The sequence below is a fragment of the Epinephelus fuscoguttatus genome, linkage group LG5, assembly GCF_011397635.1.
Source record: "Epinephelus fuscoguttatus linkage group LG5, E.fuscoguttatus.final_Chr_v1".
Taxonomy (NCBI): domain Eukaryota; kingdom Metazoa; phylum Chordata; class Actinopteri; order Perciformes; family Serranidae; genus Epinephelus; species Epinephelus fuscoguttatus.
In genome coordinates, this window is record NC_064756.1 from 19608038 (window position 1) to 19626964 (window position 18927).

The 18927-nt window shown below is 41.6% G+C and overlaps 1 protein-coding gene across 1 annotated transcript in view; it reads right to left on the reverse strand.

Moving 5' to 3' along the window:
- Positions 1-18927, reverse strand: part of LOC125889351 (solute carrier organic anion transporter family member 1C1-like) — a 54787-nt gene that overhangs the window by 12471 nt on the left and 23389 nt on the right. Inside the window, exons 4-12 of the mRNA XM_049577232.1 lie at positions 13076-13208; positions 12418-12539; positions 12197-12343; positions 11483-11581; positions 9645-9893; positions 9175-9339; positions 7815-8010; positions 2293-2458; positions 892-1064 (exon numbers count right to left, since the gene is read on the reverse strand). Coding sequence (XP_049433189.1) covers positions 892-1064; positions 2293-2458; positions 7815-8010; positions 9175-9339; positions 9645-9893; positions 11483-11581; positions 12197-12343; positions 12418-12539; positions 13076-13208 — 1450 coding nt within the window. The remainder of the gene's footprint in view (positions 1-891; positions 1065-2292; positions 2459-7814; positions 8011-9174; positions 9340-9644; positions 9894-11482; positions 11582-12196; positions 12344-12417; positions 12540-13075; positions 13209-18927) is intronic.

Sequence of the window (18927 nt, forward strand, 5' to 3'; positions counted from 1 at the left end):
ATTTATTTACTTAGAATCACAGCAACACAGAACAGCCAGTCTCCTGTTCCTCCATATCACACATGCTGTCCACATAAAAGCCACATCACTGTCACACTAAAGTGGCAGTGTCTTTCACTTGATCCTTCACCTGTGCAATTGCAGGAGATCAACCAACTGATTCACAATCCCCTTGAGTAAACTTAATGGGAGAGTTACAGCACTGGTTGTAACGACTCATTTCTTCTGGGCCACTCAACATATTAAATTAATGAAGAGTGGTTTCATCGTTTTAATTCTGAGCATAATTTAGTCCCATTCATAACGAGATTCAAAACTCAGGAAATCACATGATTTGAATCGGACTATTTTTAAACAGTTTTGACAAAGCCACTGTTTATATGTGTGACACACTGATACAAAGACACACACAAACATGTAGCCATTGCCAATAACAACAAGTCAGCTATAAATGGCTCATATCATTGTCTGTGGAGGACTTGATCCCATGATTCCTGGTAATAAACAGATGTAAGGTCTGGAAAAACTGAGTAAATAAATGTAAGATTTTTTTTTTCCTTTCAAAGCAACTGAATCAAAGCTGCAAATTAAAAATGTTATTGATTTTGCACAGGTCACTGAAGGACACTAATTCAATAACCAGCTACAAATGTGGGTCCGATGAAGTTGAATGCCAGTTAGCAACATTTGTTCGCTATAGATCAGCACTGAGTAACACAGATCCAAACTCGGGTTTAAAGGGGTTTAAATCATCTACACCCATATTGACAATGCATCAGTATATAAGAAAGTCAAAAAGTGAAATAATATGACCCCTTGTAGTGGTTTGAATAAAGGCTATTTGGTTACTTCACAGTCATTTTCATTACATTTTTTTAAATTAAATCTAACCTGATTAGAAACATGTAGCCCGGTGTGCCCCCAAGGGAGATGATGAAGGAAGTGATGACCGAGAGAGCCAGGAAGTACGGGAACATCCTGTCACAGTCGTCCTTGTGAGGGCACTGACCTGTACTGGCCGTAAAGTTACCAGCCACACCGACACAGCTACAATTAGAGAAGACCTGGAGAGACATTCATAGTCACACACATATTGACCATGTATAGCGGGACATAGATACATGTATTAACACAACACTCACATATGTGGCTGAAGATCTCTGAAATCACTGCTATTACAGTAATCAAGTTAATCAATAAAAAGAGGCCAACCAGGCACAGTAGACAGCGTGGCTCCCTGCAATTACATAATCTATACTGATAAATTATGGGGTCTAATTAATAAGAAAATTAAATAATTCATAAAGAAAATATTATGACGGGGTAAACGCCATTCAGTGGAGAATAAATAAGTAAACAATAGACTGATATGTGAATAACCTTCTCAGTTATACATTCTTTTTTAAATTTTAATTTATATACTTTATTAATCCCCCTGAGGGGAAATTCAATTTTTTCACTCTTTTTGTCATTAACACACAGGTCCGAAAGACACACACATGCCCAAACAGGACCTATAACATGCACAAAGCGGAGAGATGTCAGAGTTCGGTTGGGGGGTTCGGTGCCTTGCTCAAGGGCACCTTGGCAGTGCCCAGGGCGACCCTCCGGTTCCTAACCCAAGTCCCTATGGACTGAGCTACTGCCGCCCCAGTGTTTCATTTTATTTTTAATAGAGCAGAATACAGACTAATATTTGATGATAAATTTACACTCCCGGTTCCCACACAAAGGAAGTGTTTTTTTTGTTTATTAATTTCTTTTAGTTGTCTGAAATGAGGTTAAGACAAGCTTAAGAGACTTATACATTTTGTGCTACATCATAAAATATGTCAGTAAATACCCCACTTGTGAATTTTGAAGCCTTTAGGTGTCTTAAATAAGCGGTTGCTTACAAGTGGCTAAATGAGACTACTGAATGTCACAACACCAAACTCAGCTTTACAGCCTTGTTGTGGTGGTGACATCAGTCGTGCGACTGTGGTTTAGTTTGTTTATAGCCTAACGTAAGCTTTTTACTTCTAGCAATTGCATTTACGTTCAATTGTAAAGATTATATTGCTGAACAAAATGTGTAAGTATCATAAACTTTTGTTTTGCCACAGAACTAATTCAGAATCCAATGGAAAACTCCCACTGGCTTTTTCATGAGGGAACCAGGGCAAGGCTAACTTCCACATCAGCCTAGAAAAAAACATCATCCCTGCAGCACTCTATAGTATGGTATTTAATACCAGAAATAGATTTTCCATGTGTATTATTTCTTATAGTTTGAGTACCTTGTCAACTTACTGTGTTTTTCCCTGAGCCAGCAGAGCTGGTGCAGCCAGCGAGACAGGGAGAGACATATGTGATGCCATTCTCTCCACAGACTGGATCCCAGTCACTCGCTGAACAAAAACAGTCTGAGTTGCAGGCTGTGAACACTGAGTGTTTATCATAAGATATCGTATCCATGCTGGGAGGAAGAGAGTGAGAAGAAAGTACACATCAGAGGCAATTATTGATTATGCCGTTACATACTGGCATATAATGAAATTTGTTATAGTTGAAGCAACATTATCAGAAGAAAAATAAGACAATGTATCTTTACAGAAAGTTATGTATTCTTTCATTTTCACTGTTGCTTTCATTTCTACATGTCAAATTAAAAAAGAGATTGTGTAGGCAAACTAGGATATGGGTGATGTGAGGTGAGGTGAGGTGAGGTGAGGTGAGGTGAGGTGAGGTGAGCATCCACGGGCTGCTTTTAGTCTGTTGTTATGTTTGTACTGTTGAACCTCAGTTAAGACTCAGCGGTGCATTGGGCAAACACACACTCGCAGGATTTTTGTTGCTCTGTTATTTTACTTCTGGCTGGATTTAAGCTTGTGGTCACCTGCTGGTTGCCTCAGTGTAACAGCAGTCTACATGTTACTGCTTGTTCTGTTTACAGTTCTCATGCTGTTCTTTCATGTGTGGCCCCCATGGAAACCTATGCCCATTTGTTGCCAATCCTGCCTAGATACTAGTCCACATTCTCACTCTTAGTTGAATATTACAGTTTTTCTCGATTGGTTTGGTTCATTTCTTGAAACAGAAATTACATTCTCAAAACAACATGGACAACCCTCCAAACCACTGGGCACTTCTTCACAACAGATTTCAAATTCTCATTCCTTTCAACAAATTGCAAATGTCTTAGCACACTTTGCAAATGATTAAATACAATTGTCTACAGTTTGCACAAATTGCAAATGTCTAGCACATCTTTGCAAATGATTGATTACAGTTGCCTACAGTTAGCACAATTACCAATTGTATATATCTTGCTGATCTAAACTAACTGTTGATTGTCAGTCAAATGGTTTTACTCTCCAAAACATGTCAGCATTATTTCATTGTGTCAGCCATCACATGCACAAGAGTTCATTCAATTGTCAAATTAGTCAGGAACATAATACCATGTATAACATGACATTACATGATATGAATATCTTTTGCTGATTGATAAATTGACTCAGGTGAATCTAGAATTTGACTATTAAAGGGGGTGTGTAACACATCTCAGATGACCAATCAAATGATATGTTTAGTTACCTGACAGATGCTATCCATGAGTATGATTTTTGCCAAACATACATATAGAGCTTGACCAGAATCAATACAATTTCTGAACATGGAGGCACCTGGCCAGGTAAACAATGACCAACTGCCTGCTCAAGGAAGAGGAAGAAGAAGAGGAAGAGGAGGAGGAGTAAGGGTGCGTGGTGGTGGAGTAGGTGGAAGAGGGCGAGGGGCACGAAGACACCATGCCGTTCCAGATGAAATTTGGGCTACACTTGTTGACCATGTGATCAATCATGGCCTCACAATGGCAGAGGCAGGTCGTCGAGTTCAGCCGAATGTGCCCAGATCTACAGTGTCTTCTATCATCCAAACCTTCCGCAGGGAAAACAGGTAGGCCTATGTACTCATTCAACAATGGAATTACTGTATTGATAGTACAGTTTACGATAGTATTCCAATTACTGTACAGCAATGCATTACAGTAGAATTTCAGTACATTACATAACAGTAAAACAACAGTACAATTGGTAACTCATTCTGTGAGAAATTCATAAGGCATACAGTAGGTCTACAGGACAGGACAGTGCACCACAATACAAATGGTAATATTGTCTATTTGTGAATTCTATGTCTAGGATTGGACGACAACCTCGTACTGGTGGCAGAAGAACACTACTCAGCCGAGAACAAGAACAGGAGATCTGCAATATAGTGATGGCAAATAATGCCATCACACTAAGAGAGATCCGTAATACCATAACACAGGACAATCTAATATTCCAGAACATCAACACTATCAGCATATCAACAATAGACAGGGTATTGAAGAAGCATGAGATGAGCATGAAACAGTTCTACAGGGTACCATTTGAGAGAAACTCTGATAGAGTGAAAGAGCTGCGGTTCCAGTATGTAAGTGTAAGTCAGTGGTGTGTTACTGGTTATCTATCATTATAACCTGTTTACAGTAAAGCACAGAGGCCACTATATTGAACTTTTGGTGGAGAGCACAAAACATTCCTATGTAATTTGCTGTTATGGTATGATTCTACCGTATAACTGATTTGATATTTTGTTGTACTGTATTGTAGAGAATAATGGCATCGGAGGGGAATGAGACTCCTCACACCCTTGTTTTCGTGGATGAAGCCCGTTTCAACCTGGCCAAAGGAAGAAGACGTGGCCAGAATATTATTGGCCACCGGGCCACGGTGGATGTCCCAGGCCAGTGTGGAGGCAATATAACAATGTGTGCTGCCACTTCTGAAAATGGTGTGGCCACCCACATTCCCACACTTGGCCCATACAATACCCAAAAGCTCCTGTTCTTTTTGGATCACCTTTATTCAGATCTCATCCCAGAAAATGAGAGAGGTTTGGTAGGGCCTCACTTGTCAAAGTTTGTAGTTGTGTGGGACAATGTCAGCTTCCACCGCAGCCCGCTCATCAGGGCCTGGTTCACTGCCCACCCAAGACTGCTAATGGTGCTCCTACCACCTTACTCCCCATTTCTCAATCAGTTGAGGAATTTTTCTCTGCTTGGAGGTGGGGGGTGTATGAGCATCGGGCTCAGAACCAGAGGTCCCTGCTTGAAGCAATGGATGCTTGCTGTGACAGTGTCACAGCAGATCAGTGCAGGGGATGGTTGCGGCATGCACGTAGATTCTTCCCCCGTTGCATCGCAAGGGAGAATATCAGGTGTGATGTGGATGAAAATCTGTGGCCAGACAGACAGCAGAGAGAGGACGACCATGAGAGTGAGGATGAGGAGGACGACCATTGATGTGGAGTTACTTGTGTGAACGATATTGCATAATTTTCTTTTTTATTGTGTTGATGTGTTAACAGTATATTTTGCTGTATACATTTTCTTTTTACTGTGATGTTTGGCAGTTACTTTATGTTTGTGCATAAAAATACAGTAACAATTTCCATGACAGTGTAGGTCCATCATCTTTTTCAGTTTGATAGTTTGATTTCTGGTAGCTAGACAAAAGGCATCAATTACAGTAACCACTCACTGTCAGTGAATGGTCTGGACCAAGATTGAAATGTGACATAAGTGATATTTCCATGGTCCACTGCCATAGTGACAAAACATCTAAACATTTTGACCAACAGTGCTTACACAATGCCAAAGAGACTTTGCATTTTGGGGCCATTGACTATTTATATGAGAAAATGGCTTAGTTTTGACACATGAATTAACTGTTTTGGGAGAGATATGACCTTTTGGAGGTGAGCCATGGTGTTGTGCTGAACCATCCAGGCTATTTTGGCAAATGCATGTAGAGCTTGGAGAAAGTCATTTCTGTTTCAAGAAATGAGCCAAAGCAATTGAGCAGGAAACTTGTGTTTGGGGGCCTTGGCTATTTATATGAGAAAGGGACTTAGTTTGAAGCATGAGTTAACTGTTTTGGGAGAGATATGACCTTTTGCAGGTGAGCCATAGTGTTGTGCTGAACCATTGGACTATTTTGCCAAATGCACTTAAAGCTTTGAGAATGTAATTTCTGTTTCAAGAAATGAGCCAAACCAATCGAGAAAAACTGTAACTCATCTTACATTGACCTCATTTATCTCTAGAGGCTATGATTCGTGATATTGGACATTAATGATTAAAACGTTGCCTTTTTTTTTTACACAGGCTCTGCCCTCTAATCAATTCTATTAGTACTCTCCTCTAATCACAAGCATGCATTCACCCACTGATATTTGTATAAAAGTAACCAGCCAATCAGGACATGCCTACACAAATATCTGCCTACAGTATATAAGGTGGCGTAACACTGTCATTCATTCATTCATTCATTCATACATTTTCCATAAATGCTTCTCCTATTAGGGGTTGCAGGGGGGCTGGAGCCTATCCCAACTGACACTGGGCGAGAGGCAGGAAACGCCCTGGACAGGTCACCAGGGCTGACACATAGAGACAGACAACCATTCACACTCACATTCACACCTATGGACAAATTAGAGTCACCAATTAACCTGCACGTCTTTGGACTGTTGGAGGAAGCCGGAGTACCGAAAGAAAACACACACTGACACAGGGAGAACATGCAAACTCTGCACAGAAGGGCTCCCCCACCCCAGGGTCCAAACCAGGAACCCTCTTTCTGTGAGGTAACAATGATAACCACTGTCAGCTATCCTTTTTTTTAATCCTTCTTCAGTGTGGGCAATTGAATTTGCTCTGCCCAGCTGGTGCATTGGCATGTCATGTTGAATGCGCGGCCCCAATCAGATGCACTGAACTCCTGTTTGTGTGCTTTGGTCATGGTGTAAGGTCCTATCCAAGAAACCCCTTGTGAGATGGCTTTGTGAGTACTTCTTTCAAGCCAACAGTGTCAGTGTCCATTAATACGATTCTTTCTCTTGGACATGTCGGGCTCCTTTTCAGGGTCTGTGCTCTCTGGAATGACACAGGACTGGTGAAAAGGGTTGGGTGTGTGTCAGATGTATTACACCTGACTCCACTCTGGGCATGATACACCTACATGTTTCCATGCCCCTTGATGACCCTGAAAATTTGGCACGCAGGGTATATATTGCCCATCTTTTGACCCCTGCAAGTTTGACCACGACTCTACCCAGTTCGGTTACATCACACCTGAGTTGGCTGGGGCCCCCTGATCCTCTGCTGCGGTGTGTGTGAGGTTATGAAGAAGTAGGTGGGCCATGGCAACTAAGCTTTAGCCGGTCAGGATCAGTGTGGCTGGGTTTATGTCGCACAAGGGCGTTCATTCATTGGGCTCCACCCACTGTACCCAAAGAGTCCAGTAGAGGGCGGAGCCTGTATGAGACAGAGCAAAGGTTACAATACTGTAACCCTAGCTCTATCAGTACAGGCAGAGCCCTCCACCTAGGGACCCTGTCGCTCCTAGGCCACTTGCTAAAGAGCGTACCATATGCCTGCTTTAAACTGTGGGCTCCACACTTGTTCAGTTAGGCATGTCCTGACTGGCCAGCTACATTTATACAAATTTCAGTGGGCAAATATGTGGTCGTGTTTGGAGGAGAGTAATATTCATAGAGTCTAGCTGAGGGCTATGGCTATGCTTATAGAACTAGGGTTATAATATCGTAAGCATCGTAACTTCCAACCAGATGTACTTGAATGTACCACTCCAGACAACAGAAAGATATGAGGTGCATTTAAGGTAAGGTTAGATAACTGTACTGTGGGGTACTGAGTTTGAAATAATAATATAATTTGATGACAGTATCCTGGACACACCATGTTCTTTTCTATGACTCACCTGTTGTATGACAGTGTCACACCAGCTACCCTGGCATTCTCACAGCTCATTGCAAAGAAGAACAGTGACAGGATGTAACCGATCAAAGATGTGCCGAAGGCAAACCGAGCTGCTCCCATGATGTTCAGCTTTAGCCTCTTCATCAGCAGACCTCCAGAAAACATCCCCAGCGCCACAGCTGGGATATTGATCACACCTAAGATTCAGAGAACGCAAGATCAATATTAAGTGAAATGAAATGTTGACTCAAGAGTTTAATCTGGATTTAAACAAAGACGGACAATATGATTTAATACGGTATCTATGCTTGCCCAACATCTCTCACACTTGTTCATACCCAGAAGGAGGAAATAAAAAAAAATCCAAGTTGCCTTGATCAAAAAAGATCCCTGCTTTTTTTTATGTTTTCAGTCTCTTCTCTTACACCTTCATTTAACATCAATGTGAAGACATGGTCTTTTATCTACACCCATGTCATTTGCTCTGGTCACTAATATTGCATTCTCTTTCATATGCAGCCAGTCTAGTCAGTGCAGGCATCTCCTTTGATGAGACCACATGTACGTAGGGACTTTCATCTTATGTTATCAACTTCATTCGAAATTTCATTTCATATGCAAAGCACTTTTCATATCCACAAAGTCTCTGCAGCTGTGGCGGTTAGTAGGCTCTGCTGAATTAGAACCCCGACCCAGTTCTCCTTCCTTTAACAAAGATCTTTTTCTGCTTCATTCAGCAAATGCAAAGTACATCAAAGTAACTAGGAAAACAATGCTGACCTGTGGATACACTGAGATTAGTTATGGAATTATAAACAGGTTAAATGTGTAAACTTTAAAGTCTATGGTGACACTAGAATTAATTTCAGCTAACTAGGCACTTCAGAGAACTCTTTCTTTCATCTAGTGTGAACCGAGCTGAAAAGCCTTCACTAGGTCTGTATGTTTTCCCAGTTGAAATATACACTTTTTTTAAATTAAAGGTCTACTGTGTAGGATTTAGGGTCATGTATTGGCAAAAATGGTATATAATGTTCATAACTTTGTTTTTATTAGTGTATAATCACCTCAAACTAAGAATCGTTTTTCATTACCTTGGAAATGAGACATTTATATCTACATATGGAGCAGGTCCTCTCCCAAAGAATCCACCATTTTGTTTCTACAGTGGCCCAAAACGGACATATCAAACACTGTCTCTAGATTTGGCCATTCATGTTTTCTCATCGGCCACCGTAGTTCTCTTACATGCCTGGCACAAGGGAGAAGTTTCAGTTCTGCAACAGCACCACTAGATGCCACTAAGTTCTACACGCTGGACCTTTTAATTATGACTTTATTTGCCAGTGCAAGTGCCGTACCCATGAGAAAATTGGCCTTTGAGGCAGACTGTCTGAAGTGCTGCTCAATGTACTTGGGCTTGTAGGTGACCATGCCGATAAGAGAGTTCAGCTGGATGATTGTCACACAGAGATAGATCAGATACACAGGGTGTCCCAGCAGAGTCCGCAGGGTTGGAATAAAGTCTGAAGAGAAGAAAAAAAAAATCTGAGTTGAAACACACCTGTCTGAAGATGTTGGGAAGTTTCTCTTTATGGTAATGGTACGTGAAAGAGTATTGCCTTGTGACAGAAGGATGTCATTTATAGACTTATAAAATATGCATTACATTAATATTTATGAACACAGAGACCATTGATGGAATCTAAATCTCCTCTATGATTCAAATGTTTTCTTCCAGATAGCCCTCCAGATAACATCGTTTTCCAGCTCTGACAAGTGCAAACATTTAATCATTTTCTTAAATGACTACCTCTAAATTCATCCTTACCTTTGGCCATCTCTATGAAAGTCGTGTTTTCGTCTGCAGGATACTTGTGCTTCAGATGAGGAGGGTCTTTAATGAAACTTGTCTGCTCTGGTGTGCACTTTTCTGGGCCCTGGGGCCCGGATAAGGGCAGGGAGCGGGGCAGAAACCAGAAAGGGATGGCAGAGAGCAGGGTGATGACCCCAGCAATGAGGTAGCCAAGCCACCAAGCCCCCACCCAACGCGCATCTGCTGGGGTGATGGTGATGGTCTCTGTGTTGGGGTTACAGATGATGAGATGTAGTAAATGCTCAGTGATATGGTTGAACACAGATCTTCTATGGTTTGGAGGTACATTTTCTTTAATGTGATATGCAGTTTTTAATACTTGGCTTTCGGAAGCCTCCCGAACTCCCTCTACTTGACTGGATGACCAAATACCTTACCTTTACCTTTTCATTGCTACAGTTTCTGAAATTAAAAATGTGACAAGGTGGTTTTTAACTGGTGCTCATCTGTTTCATTTGAATGTAGTGGCTTGGGTCTTGATTTTTAATACAACTCTTACAGCAATCAGGAAACAGCTTTTGATTGGTTTATTGAGAGGTCGTCTAACCTCATGTTTTGTCCCCTGATGCTCTTTTCATTGCTACATACGTCCCCTTTTCCTCTGTTCCTCTTTTTCTCTCTCTCTCTACGGTTGTTTTCTTCTGCTACTTTTTTATTTTCCTGTCTTGGTTCTCCTTCTTCCTGTGCTGCACTCTATTTGATTGTAGTCGATCACAGGGCTTTGTCCTTCCTGTCCCTCAGCATGCTTTGTTCATTAGCTGATTGATGCTAATCCTGTACACCTGTTCTGAGTCTGTGAGCCATACATATACTGCTTGTGATATCTGATAATATCATGCCTCAGTTTTATGAATGAAAAGGCCTTTTTTTTTCAGGGCAGACATTTTGATCTGTAATGGCAGGAAAAGTACGGCTTTACAAACAACATTACCGAAGGCTCAGTTCTATTCAAGTCATGACTGTGTAACAGTGAGCCAGCGTGCACGATACCAGCACCCTGAAAGCATATTCCGCCATCATCACGTCTGTTACTTACACCTGTACTTTTTGTGCCATGCCATCTTTTATGGAAAAGGCCTACTTTGCATTTTTTTGCCATGATGACCCACTTTTAGATCAATAGAAAGTTTAGAGTTGCCAAGGGCAGCTATTGTCAGCTGTCCTGGCATGGGTTGCTATACTGGTATACTAGAGTAGTGTATTCTAATAATTCATTATGACAGTATAAGAAAAGTTATTTTCTATTTGCTCATTCTTGTCACTAATATTACAGTGACTTTTAAAGGTAAATATGATACAGACTGACAACAAATCAAACCATTGCTTTATGAAACAAGAGTTAATAGGCTCTCTAAGATGGTCAAGCTTCAATATGATGTATGATGTTAGTAAAAACAAACACTTTTTACAAATCTATTCACACAAGCTTTATGTGGAATCTAGGGTGTCTAGATCAGTGGTTCCCAACTGGTGGGTCACGGCCCAAAAGTGGGTCGTGGGTCCATTCTGAATGGACTGCAAGTGACTTTCCAGAGCTTTCAAGTACCATTTCCTGTTGTAGAGTTAGTGACTAACGGACAGATCCTTGACAGAGACAGCAAACTAACTCAACGGTATGGCCAAATACAAGTATGACAGTGAATGTATCAAACTATGTGGACCTTAAACTAATGATGAAGAAGAAGTCTGGACCCTGTGGCTGGACCAGTTGGGAACCACCAGTCAAGATGGTCTGCTAATTCACATAATTGTCTGGTCTTTAAATATAGACATGTACTTGTGTTTAAACTCACCCATTTTTACGAATCCAATGTCCACATATATTTTGGCACAGAGGGAGCCTAACAGGTAGCCAAACACAGGTCCTACTACTGAAATGGTCTGCACACAGCCTAGGATAATGTGACAAACACACCCAAAGAGACACAACACAGAAACATTTCACCACAAATTTTACATTCTTACTTACATTGCATATAGATTTACAATATATCCATGTTATAATCATGCTTTAATACCACATTTGTTTGGGAGGGACTTGCTAAGTAAACGTGTTATTGCTCAGTAATACTCATCTGCTATTGCAGAACTGAAATAGCATATCCGGGCAAAACAACACTGCACACAGCAGAGCTTTTAGCAGGATACTGTTATGTGCTCTGAGATGACTGTTTTTGCTGCTTCACATGAGGGCTACGGCCAAACTTATAACATCAAGCAAAGCCTTTTTTCCTCAATATAGAGCATATGTATCTTGGTTATTTCATAGATTATGGATGACAGTAATAAATACTGACAATGTTGTACAGTCCAGAGTCAAATAAGTTGCAAGAAAATCATGTTCAACTGTAGGTGCGTCTATATAGAACCCTTGTGCACTGCTTATCTATGGTTGAAGTATAAACACATCCACACTTTAGGAATCCCTTTTTGCAGATCATGTACATCAGTCATAAAGTATGTTCTAAATTAAGTATATCTCTACCATTGGATGAACTTTTTCTTACCAACATATAGCGCTGCATTCTCCTCAGTAGCAAAATCATCTATATAAGAGATCCCAAGTGGCTGAACAGGCGTCTCTCCGATCCCTCGCAAGACATTTCCCAGGAGTACATAGATCCACATCGACAGGTTGGACTCGCCTTCACAACCTGGAGCAAAAGATGAGTGTAATCAGACATCTTTACTTGTCTACACTGATGTGTATGTGTGTATAAGAGCTCACCTGTGGCTGGCACTTGAGGCATTTTACCATCTTGGGTCAGGTCTGCTGGTGAGCCCACTGGACAAGGAGAAGGGTTAAGTGTTGAGTTCACTACCCACCGCACCGACGTTTCAAATTCATAGCTGTACACAAAAACGCAAAGGGAACCATAAATTAAAATACAGGGGACAAAGATGAAACACTCCCTTTACTTAGTTAAAGGATGCAATTTGTTAATCTTTCTGGAAGTAGATTTCATAAGTAACATGTCAGTAGGGAAAATGTGAAGCATTTATTGTGAAGGCTCATTGGAACAGCAACATGTTTGACCTGGTATAGGCTGACCCAATTACAGTGCTATACTAGGTACAGTAATATATCATGGAAAAATAATGGTGGCATTTGGTTATCTTATCTTAATTATATACGTTAGCAGGGAAAATGAAAAATAGCACAAAAGAAAGTTGTCCTGTTGTACTGATACAAATCTCCTGGAACTAATGTGCCCTCATCATATGTATGGGATGTTGTGTCAGTGAGACCCTAATTGGTTAGTAATACATTGCCATGTGTTATGTAGCTCCTGTGCAGCTGTAATCAATGTGTTGATGTGTAATCGATAGTAGCTGAGATTGAGTCTGTAGTTGTAGTTGTAGCCTATTGGGTCTTTTTGACTCACCGTCCTATGATGAAGTGAGGCAGAGCGATGATGAAGGTGCCAATGGACATCAGTACACAACCCACTGCGATGATCTTTGGCCGATGGAGCTTGGCTCCAAAGTAACTGACGAAAGCTATCACCAACAGGTTACCTGGGGTGACATGAAAAAACATGGAATTAATATATATTGGGTTTTGCAGTGCACTGTGAGCTGTATACCTCACTATGTTTGAGGTATACAGCTTTTTTGTGACACTGTGGGTAATCCAGATGTGGCTCTGTATATGCTCTTGTGTCAAAATTCATTCATTTTCCATAACTGCACATCCTGTTGGGAGTCGCGGGGAAGCTGGAGCCTATCCCAGCTGACATTGGGCGAGGGGCAGAGTACACCCTGGACAGGTTGCCAGACTATCACAGGGCTGACACATAGAGATAGACAACTATTCACACTCACCCCCACGGTCAATAGAGTGTGCCAGGGCTGACGTCAAAACCCGGAAGTTTAGCATCGCGCTGGTTCCCGGAAGAGAAAGTGAATGTGATTTTTACATTGCGTTTTGGATTATGTCAGAAAATAAGCTCTGTGGCTAACACAAGTTTATGATACTTACAGGTTGTGTTCAGCGAGATAATCTTCACATATGAACACCTTTCATACTGCATTTGAAGCTTAAATGCGATCGCCAGAAGTAAAACGCTAACTTTAGGCTTTAATGGACTACATGACTACTCCACAGTCGCATGACTCTTGACGCAACCGCCACTAAGCTTTCAACTGATTTCAGCCGCTTTATTTTAAAAACATTGTATAATGGGGAAATCGGACTGTTTAAGCAAAATAAGAAGCTGTAATGACGTTTAATGTCCCCGACAGGGTTTGTAGTCGTATTGAGCAACTTGTTAGCAACCGCCTTTTTTACAACACGTAAAAGCTTCAAAATTCACAAGTATGGTATTTACTGACATGTTTCATGTCGTAGAACAAAACCTGAAACTCGCTTAAGCTTTTGTTAACCACAGACCTTATTTGAGGCATTTTACCAAAATCCCATTCAAAAAACGCATTGACTTTTAGACGAGAGAACCGGAAGTGCTAAAAGTGCTAACAGAGTTCCAGGTTTACTGGCACACTGTATTTAGAGTCACCAATTAACTTAGCCTGCTTTTCTTTGGACTGTGGGAGGAAGCCGGAGTACCCATAGAAAAACCCACGCTGACACGGCGAGAACATGCAAACTCCACACAGAGGGGCTGCCCCACCCTGCAAACTGTGTCTTGCTGTGAGGCGACAATGCTAACCCCTGCACCACCGTGCCGTAGTGTGTCAAAATGTGATATTACTAAATGAGGGATGAGTGTGTAGGCTAAATGCTGAATAAACAGTATGTGTCTTCTTTTTACTTGCTTTCTTTAGCAAAATAACATAAGATAGCAAAGCCGGAAAAAAAAGAAGTCTGGAAAACAATCATCAAAACAGTTATTTCCCCTATAGTCCTTAGTCAGTATAATAGTCATTACATACTGCAGATACATATCCTTATCATTGTATGTCTGAACATTTTGATGTGCCATGTAGGATGACTTCTGCATTCAGTTTTCTTGTGAAAAGTATCAGATGAAAACTGTCAGCTAGACTGTTGTGTACATCTGTAATTTTCAGGGCAGATGAGGTTGTGTTCTCACACGTTATCTTCACGCTCCAAGAGATTTTTATTATCTACAGCATGTAGCAGCAAACATCATTCAAAAAACAGCGGAATAAAAATTAAACAATGCTGGATGGAAACATGGCTATTTCCCTTCTATCGCCTTTTTAGTGCATCTTGTCTCCTATTGGTGACATGGAAACTTCATTGTGAAAACGAGGTGGAAAACTGACCGAGAAAGATAAGCTTAAGCCATGCTACCTGACCTTTTTCTATTGTAAAGGCTAATTTGAAGGAATGACGTCAAACCCTTCAATAATCCTTCAGCTGCTGTCGTGTGTGTTTGTGTGAGAGACAGCACCATTCAAATATGTCACATAATTATGAGTAAATGGGCATGTGTAACCTCAGTGTGGCTATAAGAAATGTGTATCTGACACAGTAGTCTAATTACAGTGTTTAGTGACCACATGGAAGTGCGGTGGCTGTGTGTACTTTCATGGAGTGAAACAGGAAGTATCTGTTTTCTCTTCAACTTATTCATTGTGTTTTATATGTGATAGTTTTGTTATTTATTCTAACTTTTTGATTTTGGTGCATAGTGTTTGGAAGTGCATGCTAAGAATGATTCATGCGGCCTATGTACAAGGACTAATTTTACATCAGCCAATCATCCATCATTCTCCACTCTCCTTTCTCTTCTCTATTATTCTTTATTTCCCTCTTCTCATCCTTTGTCTTCCATCTGCTCTGCTCTCCACTCTTGTTTCTTGCACTTTCCTCTCTTTCTCTTTCCTCTTCACGTTGCCCTGCTCTGCCTCCATGTTACCCTGGCAACGGTCCTATAGAAAAAGCTTGTTGCCTAGGCCACGCGAGAGGAGCAGCTTTCACAGGAGACAGAGCGATGGAGAGATATGGAGGGAGAGAGAGATCCGGGGTATTCAGCTCTGACCGCGTTGGAGGTGTTGTCCTCACCTTTGCGGTCTAGCAGATACACGCCACCTCCATCAGAGTAACAGCAGGTTGCACACTCAGCCATGATGTTATTGAAGAAAAATATTAATGATTTTTTACTACTATCATGGGCCATAACCGCCTCCCCAACAGCAAGAGAACAGAATTAGAATGGCTGATAGTAGATGACGACTTATCTTATATGATTCATGTCTCTTTGAGTTTCATCTCACTTTGCAAGCTATGCAGCCTATTGTAACAACTGGTGTGTGTGGGGTAAAAGGATAGGACCCAACTGCAGACAATGCAGACTGACTATTGTAAGTGTAATTATTTATAAGGACGTGGCTTTTCACCAAACAGGTGTTCAAAGGGGGAAACAGATCAGATGAGGGACAGGCGAGGAAAAACAAAGTCCAAAAACATAGAGATTCAAAGAGGCAGGTAATGACTTTCAGAGGCCAGGTTACAGATAATAGACACTAGGACACACAGACAAGAAGCGCATGGCAATGAATACAATCTGGCAAAACGTGTAAAAAGGAACAGTGTAGGACAAATGAGGGAAGGTCGGCAGGGAAAGTCAGGGCCAAATTCCTTCTGACACTGATGTGTACCATTTTGCTGAAGTTGAATGCCCAGTGATGCACAACAGGGCTCAACAGGCTTTGAGGTACGTTTTCTCTTGTTCAGTGGGTGTTCTGGTAGATTGTTATTTATTGTACACATAATTTTTGTTTATTTCAAACTTGCTTTGGCAATGTAAACATATGTTTCCCATGCCAATAAAGCCCCTTTGAAGTGAACTGAATTAAGCCTCGTTGTATTAAAAGGTGTAACCCAATTTGTGTAACGCAACCTTAATGCAGCAGGGTGTTGAACACACCACCGTTTCTGTTCTAATGAACATTTTGCTATGTTATGTCGGGGCTCTGGAGCCCTGCTAACTGCAGGACTGATAAGTAAATTGGCAACAGGTGTGTAGGTGGGCAGGGCTGTCAGGTGAGCAGGAATGGCAAGACAGTCTGATGACATCTGGAGGAGGGTTTGAGGATGGCAGCTCTGGGGAGTGAGAGGAGGGTATATGGCCTGGGGGAAGTCAGCATTGGCCGAAGTCAGGGACAGAGAGCCAGGCCAGACAAAACAACAAAGAGTCCTCGTGACATGTATAATTTATAGCCTACAAGAGACACTTAGGTTGAATGGATTAGCCTTACACAAGTGGCCTAGAAGCTGGTCAAGGGACAATCTGGGACCATACTTTGCTGAATGTCATCAAGAATTGTTCTGTGATAGGAGGACCCATAAGTTACATACAGTATGTACAGTAGTTGTGGTAGCCTATGTTTACAGCATGCTGCAAGCCAGATCTGTTCACTATCTGTACATTCAAAAATGAAATTGTGGCGGTCAAATAATTTTAATCCAACTTTAATGCTATGTGATATCACACAAATGAAGCTCTAGCGAAAGTTCAGCCAGGAAGACAATACTTTTCATGCTCAGGCTGTAATTTCTTTCTCACCCTGCCATTAACTCCTTGCAGGTATGCTCACTCACTCTCTCTAGCTGTCATTGTCTGGGGCTGTCAATTGAGTCATCAGCTGATTCACAATCAACCACTAACACAGTGACGCACCTTCTCTGTCAGCCTATCATCTTACTGCTCCTCATTTAAAATATGGCTTTTTCTGCCATAGTTCTTTCTTGCTGCCATCGTGCGCACTCTCCACCTCCCCATCACCACCTAGTCTTTACGGATTCATCAGCCTCATACACCTTGGAAGTCAGCAGCAAAATATTCCTCTCTGGTGTCCAAGTGCCAAAGACTTCTGTTAAGTCTTAATCAATACAAATCATCTGTTAATCTATAAACTCATATTCTGTATTAAGTATTATCTTCACTTCATTTTCTGTCTCTCCTGATCCAACTATAAGTCATAGTACAACCAACAGGACAAGTGGTACCTGAAAGCCAAAAATTAGCTTAAAACACATGAAAAGGAAAAACTTATTCCACACATTTGTCTTCCTTGTCGAAACCTGTCACCTAAATTACCCACAATGCAACTAAACCACCAACAGTTCAACTGGATATTCAGGTGTGTTATGCTAGTATAGTGAGTAAGTAGCCTTGAGCTGCTAGCCTCAAGCATAGATGAGGGGTGGGCTACAGAGGACTGGTAAGCTCACATCTTTCTAATCCTGCAATGCATTTTAATTGGAACTCAGGAAAAAACTACCTCAGACACCAAAAAGTACGATGGAGAGGTCATTCAAGGTAAAATTTCAAATGGGAAACATGGGCAAGATTCACCAAGCCGTAGTTTGCTGATGTAAACACACCTTAAGGCACAGCAACATAGCAGCAACATAGCGGCAACCACAGTTAACCAAGCAGAATTACCTTTCCATCTGTTTTTACTATCTGTAGTGTTTCACTGTAACACCAAAAACACATGTTCACGAATTCTACAACTTTATACTATTGGCTGTGGTTCAATCTATTTTGTTCTGCACCTGTTTACACCATTTTGAGCTGCTGCATGTTGCTTTAATGAAAAAAGATGAGTGAGACAGTCGACTTAGTTTACACGCTGTTTCTCTTTGGTAAATGAAGTTTTATAACTAAGTTGGGGAACAAAGACCATGCCTCAGTCTCATCCATTTCCACAATAAAACACTTTTCTTTGTTTTTCTTTTTGCTGTTATCTCTCCCTTTTCTCTCTCCACAGAACACAGGAATCACCAGGGGGCTCTATCCATAGTAGAGCAGGTGAAGAGATGACTCCCCCACTTCGCCTTAACTTCCCTGGTTCCGTTGAGCCCTCCTCCCTTCAGCCGACACCGGACCACCATCAGATTCCACTCTCCACCTGTCCCACCCTGATTCCTCCCATCATTCCCCCCACCTTCCTTCCTTCCCTGTCCCTACATCCCCTCATCCCTCCATCCCACGACCCTCATCCCTTCACCCAATATCCCTTGACCCTCATCCCAAATCCCTTGACCCTCATCCCTTCAACACTCATCCCTCCATCCCATGACCCTCATTCCTTCAACTCCCAACCGTTCATCCCACATCCGTTCATCCCTCTACCCTCATCCCTTCATCCCACGACCCTCATCCCTTCTACCCTCATCCCTCCATCCCACGACCCTCATCCCTTCTACCCTGATCCCTCTATCCCATGACCCTCATCCCGAATCCTTCAACCCTCATCCATTCGACCCACATCCCTCAATCCTTTTCCCTACTTCCCTCAA